General features: G+C 45.7%; 1 protein-coding gene across 1 annotated transcript in view; it reads left to right on the top strand.

The window, feature by feature from the left end:
• The first annotated feature begins 337 nt into the window (after nucleotides 1–337).
• The window catches only part of Suclg1 (succinate-CoA ligase alpha subunit), a 32083-nt gene continuing 15317 nt past the window's right edge, over nucleotides 338–17103 (top strand). The window contains exons 1-5 of the mRNA XM_021190514.1: nucleotides 338–586; nucleotides 7368–7471; nucleotides 11916–12032; nucleotides 15353–15565; nucleotides 15768–15825. Of these exons, the coding sequence (XP_021046173.1) occupies nucleotides 490–586; nucleotides 7368–7471; nucleotides 11916–12032; nucleotides 15353–15565; nucleotides 15768–15825 (589 nt within the window). The 5' untranslated portion in view covers nucleotides 338–489. The remainder of the gene's footprint in view (nucleotides 587–7367; nucleotides 7472–11915; nucleotides 12033–15352; nucleotides 15566–15767; nucleotides 15826–17103) is intronic.

Raw genomic sequence — 17103 nt, forward strand, 5'->3', positions numbered from 1 at the left:
GATAATTTCCGGAACCTTACAGGGAAGGCAAGAGGAGTACAATCTATTCTGTAACAGGTCAGAAAAACCAAGGTGCAGGGCCACGGTCTGGCACATGGCATTGCTGCCGCGCCTCCCCTCAGCGTTTGTCACTGCTTTTCCTGGGTGCCCAAGCTGCAGTTCAAATCGCTTCCAATCCCTTCCCTTTCTGTACACTGCTTACTCGAAAAAAATACATTTCCCACAACACCACGCGCCGGCCGGCCCTCTCATGGGCTGTCCCACATATTGCCGTTATGTTTTTGGTTGCCCAAGCCCACATTTACTGAAGATCAGAGCTACTGTCTGCTTTTCAAACGTCATCCTTCTTGTTCTTTTCCACCCGTGACGTTCGCTGTTTGAGAAGAGACTCTGAGGAGCGCAAGATATTCAGGCTACTCCTTTAGACACCTTTCTGCGCGAGCCTGAGCCCGTGCCAAGGTCCCGGGGTCCTGAGAGTGTCATTGGGGGATGACCGCAGCAGTAGTTGCTGCGGCTGCCACTGCAACCATGGTCTCCGGCAGCAGCGGCCTCGCTGCCGCCCGCCTGCTGTCGCGCACCTTCCTCAGTGAGTCGTGCCGGCGGGGCTCTGTCCTCCATGCTTGCGTAGGCCTCGGGCTCCTGGTTCTGGCCCCGGCGGTACCCGGGCTCTGCCGGGCGGGCCCTCGGAAGGGACGAGGGAGCCACCGGTCCAAACGCCAGTGGCAGACCTCGGGGGTGGAGGGGGCTTTGTCCGATGGGGTCGTGGATCGGCCGACGCACTGTTCGCAGGGCGCCCTGCAGATCCGGGAACAGATTCTAGTCCCCACGGTGACGGGGGGTGAGGTGGAGGTGGCCTCTGGGCTGGCCCTTACTTGGAGCTTAGGGTGAAGAGGTCCAGGATGAACTCTGCTGGGAGTGTGAGCCTCCGGGTTGAAGAGGTTGTAATTTGTACCGAAAGAGTCTGCACTTGGAGTTGACCGTTCTGTTGGAATGGTAGAGCCAACGGAAAGGTGGTTTAAGCACCCAGAGTCAGCGTGGCCCTGTAGGAGCTTGGAAGCTGAGGGTTAGCGAGGTTTCACCAATGAGGCTCTTTAAGAGGTTCCAATGAACCCCTCAGTTTCTGAGAACTAATCTCCCACGGTTGCTACTCTCTCAGCAATGCTGACTCTTGAAAAGTAGTGCTGCGTTCAAAGTCTCTGAGTTAGGTACAAACAGCTTGGGAACCGGTCGTGTCGTGTTTGAAGTCTGGCCAACCATTCGTATGTATAATAGTCTTTTTTTAAAAAAACGATTTCTCGATGGATGTGGTGGCCCACGCATTTAATTCCTGCCTTTGGGAGGCAGAGGCAGGTATGCAGATCTTTGTGAGTTCCAAGACAGCCACAGCTGTTACACAGAGAAACCCTGTCTTGACAACAAAACGAAATGAAACAAAAGCCCACTAATCAAACAAAAAAACATCTCTCAAGTAATAGTGAGTCTGAGACAGCGTGGTTTTCTGAAGCACAGCATTGTCTTGCCTGTCACTAACAGGAGAAATGATTGCCAGTTAGAACTGTGATGAGTGATTGGTTGTCAGATTTATCCGGATCTAGGAGATGTTAAGGAGTAATGAGTGGCTTGGTTTCACTTTGTAGAATAAGTGAGTCAGTTTCCAGCTCAGAAATAGACACTCAAGTAACACGCTTTTCCTTGTGACATCTTGTTTCTTCTCGCATCAGATAGTAGGTGAGACTTAGTTTCTTTCTTGAGTATCCTAAAAGTATTCAAGGCTAAGTGTGCACCCAGTAGCTGCACCTCATTGCCAAATCATCTGGGGACAAAGGTCTGACTTGATAACTTTGCCAAATGTGAAAGAGTTGAGCTTATTTGGGAAAGTTTTCTGGAGCTCCTTCTTGACCGACGAAAAGGATACTTTAATGTGTTTTAGATAGAAGGTAAGAAAGAGATCGTTGTGCCAGTAAGTACTGTGGCTGGTAGAGTTTGAACACTTGTGTGTTGGGTATGGGCCTCATCCAGCTTATTTGAAATCATTTGTGGGTTAAGTTGTGGAACACCAGATGTGCATATTAGCTAGTTTTCTGGGACACTCAGCTAAGAGTGGCTCACCTACGCACCAGTGTCATTCTCTCTGAGGTCTTTCCGGTCCAAGACCCTAGCCTCCATCCAGAAGGTCTGCTGTCTTCATAGAAGAGTTTCCAGAAGAAGAATGTCTAGATGATTTGGCTCCTTAAGTTCATCCTTAGCGACCCTCACCCCACAGAACTGAAGGTCTTTCATCCTAGACTGCAAGACTGCAAGCCTAGAAGAGATTTAGCTTTCTGTTGCTGGAGTCACCTCAGACCTGAGGCATGTTGTTAAAACTGGAGGGATCTAAGATCTAAGCTAGGGTATTTTTGTATTAGTAGTATTAGTATTAAGGCTGCAAGTGACTGTTTAATGTTTAAAAACCTCTAAGTTGGCAGACCTTGGAATTCTCTCACACTTGCAATATTTCCAAGCCACTGCAGTGGCCATGTTGTCTCACAAGTTACTGCTGCTACTGGTTTCTCTCCTCCTCCTCCTCCTCCTCCTCCTCCTCTTCCTCCTCTTCTTCCTCCTCTTCCTCCTCTTCTTCCTCTTATTTTTCCTCCTCCTTCTTCTCCTCTTCCTCTTCTTATTCTTCCTCTTCCTCCTCTTCCTCTTCTCCTTTTTCTTGTTACAAATTATTTAGGCTCTTAGGGTAAAATAAGATGATAGGGAATCCCACCTCCACCCCATTCTTAAATTTTAGCTGATGGCACTTAATGTGTTGAGGTCCTAAGTTTTGCAGTGTTGATTTGAGTTAAAAGAGATACAAAGTTAAACAGCCCTAGGTGCTACAGGGTTCTATTAGAAGGCAACTAAAAAACTGCTAAGCTACCCCTCCACCCCTCACATACATTTAATGGCTTATGAAAGAAAGGGACAATCTTGTTCATGTGGGGAGGATATGGAAAATGAGAATAATTTCTGATTAGAATATGTGAGAATTTTATAATCATTGAGATTAAAATGAAGTTTTAAAAGAAACCTAAAGTTTGCTAGAGTCTTTAAAAATATCAACCAGGAGGTCCTATAACCCACATCCTTCAGAAGAGTCAATAGGAGCAGGTATTATTTTGATCTTTAGAATTAGGATACTTTGATGTCAGAAAGTAGATCTTACAATCCAGTTAGTTCTGATGTTTGGTTTGGCAAATGAGGAAACAAACCCAGAAAATTTCCCAGGTGTTGTCCACGGAGTCCCGGAAACCAGGTCTGCTGGTGCGTGCAGTGTCTTTTTACATGTGTGCCTTGGGAAGCTTGAACCTCCACATGAGGAGCAGAACCTTTGAACTCAGGCATCTGTGGAGGAAGCATCGCTCCTGCTCAGAGCTGCTACTTGCCTTTCTCCTGTCTTTGCTGAGTTCCACAGGCTTATGTGCAGACTCAGGGAAGTTCTTGGAAGTGTATGGAAAGGGAGATTCCACAGCGCTCTTTCCCTTCCTCATCTCTTGCTGTTTGGATCTAGGAACTTAACCTTTATTTCAGAAATGGAAGCCTGTCTCCAAATGCATTGCTGGAGCCCCAAGGAAGTGACTTGATTTTTCTGGCCTCAAAGTTGCGTCATAGAAACACTGAAGTTTAAAATGATTAGTGTAGGAAGAATTTAGAGTTTGCCACAGGGCAGGTATTTTGTTGTGTTTGACCAATTTATTGATTTTTACTTTATAATATTTCTAAAATCTGAATGTCTTCTTATTGGTGATACATTATAAAACATTGTACACATTATTTTCACACTTAGTACTTAAAAAACAAGAGTGCTTTACATTTTACAAAACGTGGTGCTTGTGATCAACTAAGCCAATAGTATTGAATGCATCATTGATATAAGTGAATATATAGTTTTATATTTGAATAGTTGATTGGGATTTGGGGTAAGTAGTTGCTGAGATACCCTATGTATTAGAGGTCTATTATGTAACAGCTTCTCTTATAATTAAAATATTCCATCTTGTAGGATGAAGCTCCTTAAGCAGGAAGGTAAGCATCTCTGAGTAGTTTCAGGAAGTTCCTAAAACTGATCAGATTTACTGTTAGAGTAAGCCATAAAAGCTGAGCCTTCCCCTCAGACAGAAGGGAGCCAAGTTGCAAAGAAGACTCTCATACCTGGCAGAAGCAGAAGCAAGCCAAGCTGTTTGGAAGAAGTTTAGACCAACTGAGGCACCAGCAGAGGCCATTCTCCAGCCTGGTGAGCTGCTGCAGGTTGTGCAAAGTGCTGCAGGTTCCCAGCTTTGTGAGATGTCATCCACGCTGGGTGGCCTTTGGTGTGGCAGCTGTCTCCAGTCAGTAACCCCTCACCCATACTCCTATAAGTAACCTAGTAAAACTCAGTGGTTCACCAAGATGGACTTTGTTAGTGTTTGTACTTTGGTCTGTCCTGGACTCCCTATCTGGGGTAAGTAGATGTGTGTTGCATCTCCCCAGGAAAAGTTTTGTCACACAACAAGGTCTCTTCATTTGGGGGCCACAATAGCCTATGTTTTGCATATGTATAATTCATGGTTAATGCTATGTTAGAGCAGGCTTGAGTGTTCCCATGCTAGGAGCCTCCAGTGAGGTGGTGGACTCAGATCACCGAGATCACCGGGCCTAGAAGAGGTTACTGGTAGTCTGCCCAGGTTACCCCTCCTGAGGTGAGTTACCAAGCATGGCTGCCCCATGAACTTGACCAGCACCTTGGCTTCCTGTTATTTCCCTTGTTGGTTTTCTGCCATGTTATATACAGGCAGAGGGGTCCTTGCCACAGGCTAGACAGATAAGGCTGCCCTAAAGTGTGAGTTGAGCAAACTGGTTTTCTTTTAAATTAGTTACTTTGTTAAATCGCCTGCAGGTGGGCCAGTACAGTTAGCGAGTTTACATTTGTGAATTCATGAACACATGCATATCAGTGAAGGAGGAATAGCAACTAGTTTTCAGGGTTGAGTTGAGAAGTGTTTTCATGACTAGAGTCAGGCTAACGGTTAGGGGTAAATGAATCATAAAAGACCATGGTTCCCGGCTCACCCTGGAGGTGCTCTTTGGCTCTGTGCTTCAGCATTAACAGCACAGCCATCTTAGACGAGGTATAGTTACCTAGAAGAGATAGGACTGCCTGACAAACCTGTCTGCTCTGTGGAAAACCTCTTTCTCAGTACCCAGGCCTTTCCTTGAGCATCTTATGTCAGTCTGTCCTTCTATGGTTCTGTGCTTCCTTGGTAACACTGGTTGTGTTACAGACCAGGAGACTTGCGTGGGTAGGACCTGACTCGTGTGTTACGCACTCATGAGCCTGTCATAGCGCCCACTGATTTCCCACTGGAGTTTGCTCTGCTCAGTCTGCAGCAGTGATAACGATAGTAAGTAGTAATCGGTGATATCGCACATACCATACCCTCTCACACCAACCAGCCAGGTGCATATTATCTGTATTCTCACAGTGAGATTCTCTCAGACAAATGTTCCTGTATGAAAAGATTCCCAATTTCTTTGTGAATGCTGCACAGTATGTGTATGCAGAGGTTAGTTGATTTGTGTATAGAAGGTATGCGAGGACAGACCAGTGAGATGGCTCAGTGGGGAAAAACACTTCCCACGCAAGTCAGACGGCCTGAATCCCAGCCACAAAACACACAGAAAGGTCTCTTAGGCTACCCTTGTGAAGGGGTCATTTGTCCCCCCTACTCCCCCGAAAAGAGGTTGTGACTCACAGGTTGAGAACCGCTGTTTTAGGGGAAGATTTTCCTTTGTGCTAATGAAGGATTTCAGGAATATAGCAGGCACTTTGATGTTAGTGCCACACCCTTCCTGTGAGCAGCTGTTAACCTGTTTACAGATAGGAAGGCTAAGGCTCAGGAGATCAAATATGAGGCCTTGATTTCATTGCTGGAGACCAGCAGGACGTAAACACCAGCACAGACCTGTCTGGTTTCTGAGAGTGATCTCAGCTGCTTATGGGAGCAGTTCCAAGGCTACACTAGCCAGTTGTTTGAGCCTCCGGAGGTGGCCTAAGCTGTGTCCCTAAGAGCTCTCACCATCAGCATATTCTTGGTAGCCAGCTTCAGACTTTTCTGCTGGCCTGCTGTTTAATGTAGTGTGTTCATTTTCTATCTTCACTGCTCTACTGTTGTCAGCTACTGTTTCTTGGCCTTCCTTTATCAGTATGTCCGAGAGCTAAGGGCAAGAATGATCTGAGTAAGATCCCCATGCTCTGCTGCACAGTGCAGCGGGCTCAGCCTTACTGGCTTTGAATCCCCATTGTGGTACCTGTGCTAGGACTCGGCTGCAGTGCCCCACAGTCCCTGTTCAGCATAGTCAGGGCACTCTCTGAGAGGGGCAGGCTGACATCTGTCTGTCTCTTCCTAGGGATGAGATCTCCAGATCCCCTTGTTGAAGGTTCTTTTTCAGTTGTGACACAGGAGGTCTGAAGACCAGAAAGCATGAGAGTGTGTGGGTAGGCCTGAGAAATATATGAGGCGGTGGATTGATCTGGAGCTAGCTTTTATGGACTGCTTTGGAGAGGCAGGGATGGGCCATAGAAAAAACAGGCTAAGTGGCCCTGTGGCCGTTTAGGCCCCTCATAATTGTGAGTCCTGTGCCTTTACACTGAGTTTTGAAATAGGAGTTGGTTGTAGTAGCTACTTGGATGTTCTCAGTCTCCCTTGAGGTGGGTTGCCGAAAATGACTTAGGCGTGTGGTTTTTCTTTGTTTATTTCCTATTTATCTTCTCATCTACTTTGGAACTCATTTTATTTTCTCTGCTTAATATTCAAGGTTCTGAGTCCTACATCAGAAGGGATCAAACGGAGTGATCTTGGGTTGTGTTGTAGTCAGATTTATACCAGGACTTAGCATTCCCTCCGTTGCTTTCAGTGAGGAATAAGCTAGAGAGCAGCTCTTACCTTCCTGAAGTTTACTTCCTAGCTCTGCTGATGTTCATAAGCGCTCATGCCCCAGTGGGTGTGCACATAGCAGACATTAGCAGGAATGATTTCTGAGTTTGAGACCGTTGAATTTGAATCCCAGGTTCCTTTGTGGAGGATGAGAATTACAGATTTTGGCTTCTTTCCCGCAGTTCAGATAGTGCTAGAAGATTGTGTTCAAGGTAACAAAGAGAGTCCTGGGCAAGAGCAAGCTCCTTGTGTTTGTTTTCCTAGTTTGTGCCCGAATTTACCAGTCTCATTTTAGATGTGGTTTTAAATTGGCTGTGATCACAGCATTGCTCTTAGATTAGAAGAAGACTTTTGTTTTTAAAAACTGGGTCATTTAATTCATGGTTCAGAAATGTGGGGAGATTATAATGTCATATTTTCTTTACTTCTCAGTGCAACAGAATGGGATACGACACGGGTCTTACACAGCCTCTCGGAAACATATCTATATTGATAAAAATACGAAGATTATTTGCCAGGGTTTCACAGGCAAGCAGGTATGTGCATCTACATTTTTATTTAAAGTGAAGACTATAGATGTAAAACAGTAACTTCTATTTTTAGTAACACAAAATAGTAATACATGATGACACAGAACTGTACCGTAGAGAAAGGGGCTGTGCTCAGGAGAAGTCAGAGTGGTGACCCTGTAAAATGGACATTGTGTTAAACTTACCTTGGGAATACACAGGAGCTTCAGTGTCAGAGACGCTGTCTTTCAGCAAGCGCAAGACTCCTGGTTTCCTCCAACAGATTACTATTCCTTTGAACACTAGGCAAATAGACTCTAAGACTCTAAAGAAAAGCTTGTGTTAAGTGTGGAATCCACACCCCTGTGGAGAAATGCACAAATACAGAGACACTCCTGGAAAGTGTGGGCAAGTGAGCCAGCACTGGACTTCCCACAGAGTCCTCAGTCTCTGAAGAAGCCAGAGGGCAAGCTTGCCTATGCGTATTTGAACTGCTTCTCCTTCTCTTCTGTTCACACCTCTCCTCTCCCTACTTCTGCCATAGAATTTGCATAGTTGAAATGTACCTACGGTTTGATTCTTCAGTAAAACCGTCACGAGTCTCTTTTCCCTCTTTCTAATCATTCTGCTCACCAGGAATCCTCAGTTAAGTTGGCATATGTCCTCCAGATGAGAAATACAGGCACCCCAGTTTTCTTTCTGAGGAATGAGATGGTAAACTTCAGTATTTCTCAGCTTAGGAAAAGTTGTCATTTGAAGAGGAAGCCCTGGAGAGGGCAGGGCTTGATTTTGCTTTTTAGATTTATTTCTGGGGTCTCTGTGTCTCATTATAATCTCTTGTACAAACATTTTGTATTTATACAAAATGCAGGTGGGCAGGCAGGTTGTGTCTTTTGCCACCTCTGTACTGAGGAACTGTTCTAATACAATGTAAATCACCCAAGGAGATTCAGACAGTCTTACAGACCAGCTAGCCAAGTCTTAATCTGCAGGCTGCCAGCAGAGTGCCAGCCAGATGTTACAGATACCATGTTCACACCCAGACGTGCCCCCAAGGGAGATGCACATCCTGAGGGAAGGACGTGTGCCGTGCGTCCATCCACCTCCTCCTTCCCAGGCAGGCAGTCTAGTTTATGTATGTTATAATAGCATATAATCAACCTGTAATCAAGCTCTTGAGGATGTTCATTATGCTTGACTTGTTTTTCTGTTTGTTGAACTTGATATGACATTCTTGTGACACTTTAGCCTCTGATATCTTTGTAAGATGTAAGATATCCATGTATGAGCACTATTTGGAACTGAGTCTGCTTCCTAAATTAGTTAATGATTTATTCAAGTCTTTGAGTCTAGGGTTGGTCTTGCTATTCTTTTTCCTTTCTCTTCAACCACCTTCTTTCCTTCCTTTCTTTTCTTTCCTTCTTTTTTTCTTTTTTCTGTTTCTTTTCTTCTTTTTAAAAGAGTCTCGGTGTGTAGCCCAGGTATGTAGCCCAGGCAACCTGGAGCTCACTGTAGATAGTTCCAGGCTTTGAACCTATAACGCTCTGCCTACCTCTGCTTCCTGAATGCTAGTTCTGACGTCTTTTAGTTCCCTCCACCTTAGCTGTTTCTCATTCACCTTCCTTGTGCTTGCATTTCTAGTAATTGTGGGTTTTAGTGGTCTCAGGGTCTCGCTGGCTATTGAGCTGAGAGCCACAGAAGCTTAAGGATTGTCACACTAGCTCCTTTGTCAGTGCGTGCGCACCGTGTTCACATAGATGAGGGATGCTGCGTGTGAGGATGGATTCTAGCCATGCACATTGCCACTGGGTGCTGCAGGTCTTCTTTCCTGGCTCTAAGGAGCTGCAGAAATTATTATTCTTATTCTAAATTGTGAACTGGCTGATGGTAATATGAAAACTATGGGAGACAGCTTATTTTGAATGTAAGCATTACTTTTATTTAATAACACAGTAGAACTAGAAAGATGGATTCACTGGCATTTACTTGGAAGTATAGCCCTTACCTAGAAGTCTAGACCATTGCTTCTCAGACTCTCTGGAGCAAAAAGATCTGTTGATCTAATGTGATCAGTACTTTCGTGAAATACTTCCATACTGCTTGCAAACATTATCATTATTTTTTTAATTAGATTTTTGTCATTCTCTTTCCTTTGGCATTTTTTTTCCTTCTGCCTTGTTCATTTGTCACTTTAGGTCAGCTGGTCTGTAGACTGTATATGGAATAGCACTGGTTAAAGACAGAGTGCAAAGCACTGACTGACTTGTGGCTCTTTCTAAAACTCCATCACTAGCTTCAAACTGGTTGCTTAATTTGCTTAGGTTGAGTTTGCTAGTATAAAGGGAAGTTTAATTGAAAAATTTCTAAAGTTCTTAAAGCCATAATTTTTGTTTTGTTTTGTTTTGTTTTGTTTTTTTGGAGACAGGGTTTCTCTGTATAGCCCTGGCTGCCCTGGAACTCACTTTGTAGACCTGACTGGCCTCGAACTCAGAAATCCACCTGCCTCTGCCTCCCGAGTGCTGGGATTAAAGGTGTGCGCCACCACGCCCAGCTCATAATTTTTAATGCATTAAATAATTAAGAACTTGAGCAGTTGGCTCATCATTGTTAGGCCCCTATAGAATGACTACATAGACCTTCTCACTATTGATTGTCATTGTTGAGTGTCTGGTATATGTAATGTGTTGAATTAGGAGTCATATTGCAACAAGACCAGTAGACAGACATTACTGTCTTCATGGACTGTGCCTCTCAGCTGAGAGGATAAATATATCCACAAAATCCATGACTAAATTATGTAGTACACTAGAATGTACGATCACTATGGAAGAGCAAGCCAGGGAAGGGGGACGAGTGCCCGTCCTGTGTGGAGTCGTGTGGCTGGCATGGGAGAAGATTTTTTATCAGATGGTGGGGAAGGTCTACTCTCAGAGTCAGAGTCCAAAGGAGATGTACGAGTGACTCATGCACCTACCTAGGGAGGTGCAGTGTATGCAGAGTGTTCAGCAAGGCCCACAGACAGGCAGGCAGACAGGCAGGCACAGGCAGGCAGGCAGGCAGGCAGGCAGGCGTGTGCCATGGGAGCTCCAAGCCAGTGTGGCTGCAGGCAGATAGCCTCACTAGTAATGAGGACTTACAGAGATGGATGGGGCCTGCCGTGAGAAAATGGGGAGTGTGTTAGCTTTCACAGTTAATGAACTAGTACGAGATGGGGGGATTCTTCTCAGATGTTATAGGGTAACTCTTACTGCTATGTGCAATCTATTCAGAGGGAGCAAAGACAAGATGCTTCTAGGAGTTGGGGTGATATCAGCCAACACAGTTCCCAGCAAAAGGTAGGACAGAGACTGACTGTTGTGAGGATAGAGTGGCTCAACAGTGAGAAGAATCTAGTGTGACTTTGAGTCTGAGCGTCTCTGGGAGTGGAGTTGTCAACAGATGGAGCAGGTTGAGAGGAGAGCGATCAAGGCCCAGTTTGAGGTGTTCAGTCAGATGCCTGCTCGCTCTCCAGGGAGAGGTGTTAGCTAGGCACATGAGTGTGTGATTGAAGGCAGAGGTCTTGGCTGGTTGTGTGAGGGCTATGAGTGGCAAGGGTCACCGTAGAGATTTCACTTGCTGCTGTGGTAAGGGTGGTATCCCAGAAGGCATTGGCTGAGATGGAAAAGAGAATCAGAGAGAACAGGAAGAAGCAAGAGGTCTAAATGTTAGTGGGGAAGGATCTCGCAATCTCCAGAGCCATCGTCCTTGCTACCGTTTGGTGGGTTTAGGGGAGGGTGCTGTAGTGCATGTCAAGGGAAAGGTTTGGGGAACACTGTTAAATACCTTGCAGGAAGGTCTCCCATAACAAGGAAGCCCCATGTTCCAAAGACCAGGAAGGCTCTCAGAGAAAGTGAGTCGCAAGGAATGCAGGAAGTGGCAGGGAAGTCTAAAAGATCCACTGAGGAGCGACTGATCCTTAAAGACAGACCGGTTATCACAGCCTTGGGTTTTCTCTAGTTACTGTTTGGCTGTGCGTGTGTGCTTGTGTGTGTATGTGTGTCATGGTGAGAGGTGGTGAATTAGAGTAAACCAAGTTATATATGTATATGTATATTTATATAATAGAAAAGAGCCAGGGTTGGATAAATATAATCATCCATCATGGGTGTGCAGTTGAACAAAGTGGGGTGCAAGGAAATGAGGAATAGGAGAAATGGGATGGCCTTTTAAACAAGTAACAGAGTATTCCAGATCCGCAGCCAGTTACAGCAGGGAATTGCAAAGGACTCGCCGACGCTGTTCTGACTTTGCAGAAGCTGGTTTTACTGGAGAGTTGGCAGCAGTTTACTGAGCGGGTGAAAGGGCTTGGCTGGGGCTCTCGCCTGGGAGCACCTAGCGTGCTTGGATTTCTTTTCCCATGTTGCCGAGCGTGCCTTTGCTTCTCCGCTGTCGTCGCCTGCCTCTTTGATGGTTCTTGTGCTTTTCCTCACAGGGTACCTTTCACAGCCAGCAGGCTTTGGAGTACGGCACCAAGCTCGTGGGAGGAACCACTCCAGGGAAGGGTGGCCAGAAGCACCTGGGCTTACCTGTCTTTAATACAGTGAAGGAAGTAAGTAACGGCCTCCGAGAAGCAGCGGCAGGGCAGAGGCAGGCACCCTCTGGGTGGAGGTCTTAACTGCGTGCTTTTTGCCTTTCTATCTGGATATCCAGTCACCAAGAGAAACTGGGATTGTGGTAAAATCCAGTAGTGAGTTTTGCAAAAGATGTTGGTCATCTGTTAAAGGAAGCTCCGTGGTCTGGCTTCTGGCTGACTGCTGACCTCTTCACTGCCTTTCTTCCAGAACGGTGGTACAGGTGTCAGCAGCAGTTGCAGAAAGCCCCTGTTTCAGAGTGGACTGTCAGGCAGGCATGGTGTGGGTGCTTCATGCACAGTGCCCCAGCCAGGCCTTGCATACACACAGCAGGCGCTCTTATGGCAGCCCAGGTTGCTGCTGATGCAGAGGCTGAGGGTCCTGTCTACCTGAGGTCTCCCAGCTGAGACGTGGCAGGCAGGCTCGGACTGTCCTGTGCCCTCAGACACTACTCAGATGACATATAGCGCAATCTGCTTTCTTCACCAGTTGCTGATTTCTTTAAAGTGATTTTTTTTTTCAGGAAGTTTAAAATGTACAAGTTACAAATATAGGTTTTTAGGTGAATCGGTCTTTTTTCCCCTTTCAGTTTTTAGGCTTTGTAAACCAATAGTTTTGTTGAATCAGTTTATATGTTATTCATTGTGACCCAGGCAGATGTGAAATTTGGATACCCTAAGTTCCTTGACAAATATTGTTCCTTACTTTCCCATTCATCTTTTACAAAGAACTTTCAGAGTGAATAATCATATTGATTGTGTAGTATGACTCCCCTGTGTACAGTACTTGTTGCCAGAGTCTGGAAGTATTTGTAGCATAAGATAGGAGAATGTGGGGACTTGTGTTTTCAGTGGAATGTTATATTCCTGTGCTCGGGTTGTCTCTGGCCTTGATTTCCATACTTTGCTTAATTCCCTTTTATTGTTGCTTTCCCCGCCCCACTAGGTCTTCTCATTAGCCCAATATAGTCTTAGACTAATGATCCTCTAGTCTAGTGGTTCTCAACCTTCCTAATGCTGTGACCCTTTAATACAGTTCCTCATGTAATATATGCTGGTCATTTTCATCTTCTTTCTCACTGGACAGAGCCCTTCTTCCCAGGGACTCTCTTTCCTTCTTTGAGTCTTCTTGTGTGTGGCCCACTTAGTTTAATTGGAGTTGCTTTTCTGTACCTGGAGTGGAGGCAAGGGTAACTTATCAGTGGCTATAGCACTGAAGAAAATGACAGCCATTCATTCCTGCAGCAAACATTATCTGCTGTTAGTCTTTGGGGCGGGACGAGGCGTCATGTGCCTCTCCCCAAAGCTTCAGAATTTTGGTTTGTAAATTGGAATATTGTGGTTTAGGAATTTCCTGAAGCCTGATGACTCCTGCTCAGAGCTTTCCCAGGCCTGTGGTGGAAAGGAGCTGCTCTTGCAGTCAGAGCATCTGTAGTCTCTGTGGACATGGGAATTTCATTAGAGTAGGAGGCGTGGCCACACAGAAAGGTGGATGGAAAGCCGGGCTTTGTGGTACAGGTCTCTAATCCCAGCAGAGGTAGATGGATCTCTGGAGATACTACATACTGAGTTACAGAACAACCTGGGCGACATAGAAAGACCATGACTTAGAAAAACTACAACAGCAAAAACATCCAAACCCCAAACGAAGCAGAAGATGGATGTGCAAGGCCACATGTGGATCAGTTATGACCAAGTGGAGACTAGTGGTTGGATTGACATTCCCTAAGACTTTGCATCGTGATGGGTGACAACATTAAAACCTGATGTTTATTTAACCCACATTCTTACTCTGTGGCCATGTATGTATATGCACTTGTTTTGATTTGCTGAATTCTAGTAAGTATGTATTAAGTAAGAAATGTCAAGTAAGAACCTCCCACTTAGGCACTGGGGAAATGGCCCAGCAGTGAGGTTGAGAGCACTTGCTGGTCATCTAGAATATCTAAGTTGGGCATTTTCCAGCACCCACACTAGACTCCTAACAAGTGCCTGTAACTCAAGTTCCAGAAATCCAACATCTTCTGACCTCTGAGATCATCTGTATGAATGTAAGCTCTCACAGGTGCATACACACACACACACACACACACACACACACACACACACACACACACACCATAAAAATAAATCTATATAAAAGGGAACACTTACTGTTCATTGGTCATATTTATCATAGATTTAAAATAGATGTTTGAAGGCTAGATCCTGAAGATGTAGAGCCCTAAATTTTAAAAAATTCCCCAAAACCTGTTCCCTAGATCATTAGGAATGTGGCTAGTAAAGAGCCTTTGTTCTCTTAAGGCAGCTGAAGGTCTTCTGTTCCTCCACCTGACAGCTAGCTAGGCAATTATCTCAGTTGCCCCAGCCAGGCACCCATCTTCCTATGTTTGAAACTAAAAGAAATATTCAAAGGCTCAAGGCCGAACACTGTAAAAAGACATAGTCCAGACTTTACGGAGCCCACCCGGCCGTTAAGACTAACAAGACCATGAAGATAAGGGAAAGGAGTGCCGGAGCCAGCTGGGGCTGTCAAGGTTAGCTCATAAACTCTGCCAAGGAGGCATCTCACCCCGGTTCCCTCAGGGTCACACACTGACCAGAGGTGCCCCAGACTAGGCCCCCGGCCTCTGGAATTCTGCCACTCCGGCTGGCTGTACTATCTTGTTGCATTGTATGTTCAAATGAGCCAATCACTGGTGGCTGCACAAACTCTCCCTGCCCCCCCAACCCTAACCCTACAAAAACCCCTTACTTCTGAGGGTCGGGGTCGACTCCTCTGTCTCCTGCGTGAGATACGAGTCGGCCCGAGGCCTCGTAAATAAAAGTACCTCATGTAATTTACAGCAAGGTGTATTTTGAGAATTTTCTGGGGACCCAAGAGAGTACCGGACCAGAGGGAGTTCCTCCTTTCGGGGTCTTACAAAGACTTGGGGTCCCTGGCCCTGGTTCTTCTAAGGAGAAACAGAGTTTGAAGCTGGATAGGTGACACCAGGTCTTGTGAGTCTGGGGAGGAAGAGTGAAGCTGTGCATAGCCCCGGGGAGGAGGGAGCATGGGTGCAATCTGGCCAAGCTCTCAGATTTACTGTCCTTTTGTAGGGTAAGATGGACGGAACCTTTAGATTCACAGTGGCATTCAGAGAGGCTGTGCTCGGATTCTGCTCTTTTTTGACTACGTCATGGACTACAGAATGGGGGAATGAGGATAGCCTGCCTGTGACCCCTTCCTAAACATTAGTCAGATTAGGCTGTTGAATATATTTTATTTATGATTCAATCGGTTGTGATTAATGTTTCAGGCCAAAGAGAAAACAGGAGCGACGGCTTCTGTCATCTATGTCCCTCCTCCTTTTGCTGCTGCTGCCATCAATGAAGCAATTGACGCGGAGCTTCCCTTGGTTGTGTGCATTACGGAAGGTATTCCGCAGCAGGATATGGTGCGGGTCAAGCACAAACTGATACGCCAGGGAAAGACGAGGCTAATCGGGCCAAACTGCCCCGGCGTCATCAATGTGAGTGCAGGGTAGGAGGGAAGTCAGGAAGCTTTGAATTAAAAGTATGTGTGTGAGTGTGTGAGTGTGAGTGTGTGAGTGTGTGTATGTGTGTGTGTGGGGGTGCATGTTTCTGTGTGCATGGGTGTGGGTGTGCACATGTGACTTAGGAGTTAGAATTTTCTTTGGAACTTTTCTGAAACTGCAATGTACTTTCCTCCAGCCTGGAGAATGCAAAATCGGCATCATGCCTGGCCACATTCACAAGAAGGGGAGAATAGGTGAGTGACTGTTACTGTCTGATAGACTAAAAAATAAAAATTCCACTCCTAACTCAGCTCACAGTCATGGTGACTATAAATCAATGTGTCTGTAATAAGTTATTTGTTTCTTACAGTGAGTCAGAAATAGATCTCAAATATGATGGGCCTCTTTGAGAATCAGCTGTAGTTTTGCAGAACCAGTGACAATCATGGGGGCCAGGGGATGGGAGAGGAGAGTAGTGATTCCTTTTCTGCTCAGACTCTGGGTTCTGCTGTGTATTTTATGCCTGCGGTGAACACCAGCTTCCTGTTCAGCAGCCACCTGCTCAGCAGCCGCCCGCTTTGTGGCTTTACCACTGTTTATCCATTTTCTTAGTGGTCATCTGGGCTGTTTTCAGCTTTGAGCATTAGGAACAAGACTAAAATATAGGCCTTGCTATGGATACACTTTCATTTCTGAAGGGCAACATTTGCAAGAACACACATTAAGTATGTTTGCCTTTAAAGAAGTTTCCAGACAGTTCTAGGAGACGTCTGTGCTCTTTTGTACGGTGTCAGCACAGTCCCAGTTCCCGTCCCCTCCAGGGTATCCAGCAGGCTTGTGCTTGTTCTTTTGGGGATGAAACAGCTTTTGTCGTGATGCCGCTGATGGGTGAGGCCAAAGAGCGCCTTCTCAGTCTTTGCTCTTGATCTGAGGGTGGACTTGGAGGAACACACAGAGGCAGGAAGTGAGTTTGGCTTTTAGTCTAACTCAGGTGCTGCCTGCCCTGTCCCTGCTGCCTGCCCTGTCCTCATATTCTACTCAGTTGGCTCTGAAAAGAATTGGCTGGGGGAATTGGAGGAGGAGGGAAGGGTCACTGCTCCAGGGCATCCAATTCCTAGAATAGAGCTCTGGGCCTTTGTATGAACAAAGCTTTTACTGGGTGAATTTTAATTCCTTGCCCTAAAACACAAATTTCATAAGATTAGATTGAAAAGATGCATATTTGGCATTTCTTATCAATCCTTTGTTTTTCTTTTCTTTCTTTTTTCTTTTTGTTTACTTGTTTGTTTGTTTTTGTTTTTGTTTTTTTTGTTTTTTCCAAGACAAAGTTCCTCCTTGTAGCCCTGACTGTCTTGGAACTCACTGTTGACCAGCCTGGCCTTGAGCTCAGATCTGCTTCCCACTGAGATCAAAGGCATGCACCACCACTGCCCAGCTTGCTTGCTTGCTTGCTTGCTTGCTTGCTTGCTTGCTTGCTTGCTTGCTTGCTTGCTTGCTTGCTTGCTTCCTTCCTTCCTTCCTTCCTTCCTTCC

Source organism: Mus pahari, chromosome 2, assembly GCF_900095145.1.
Source record: "Mus pahari chromosome 2, PAHARI_EIJ_v1.1, whole genome shotgun sequence".
NCBI classification, from domain to species: Eukaryota; Metazoa; Chordata; class Mammalia; order Rodentia; family Muridae; genus Mus; species Mus pahari.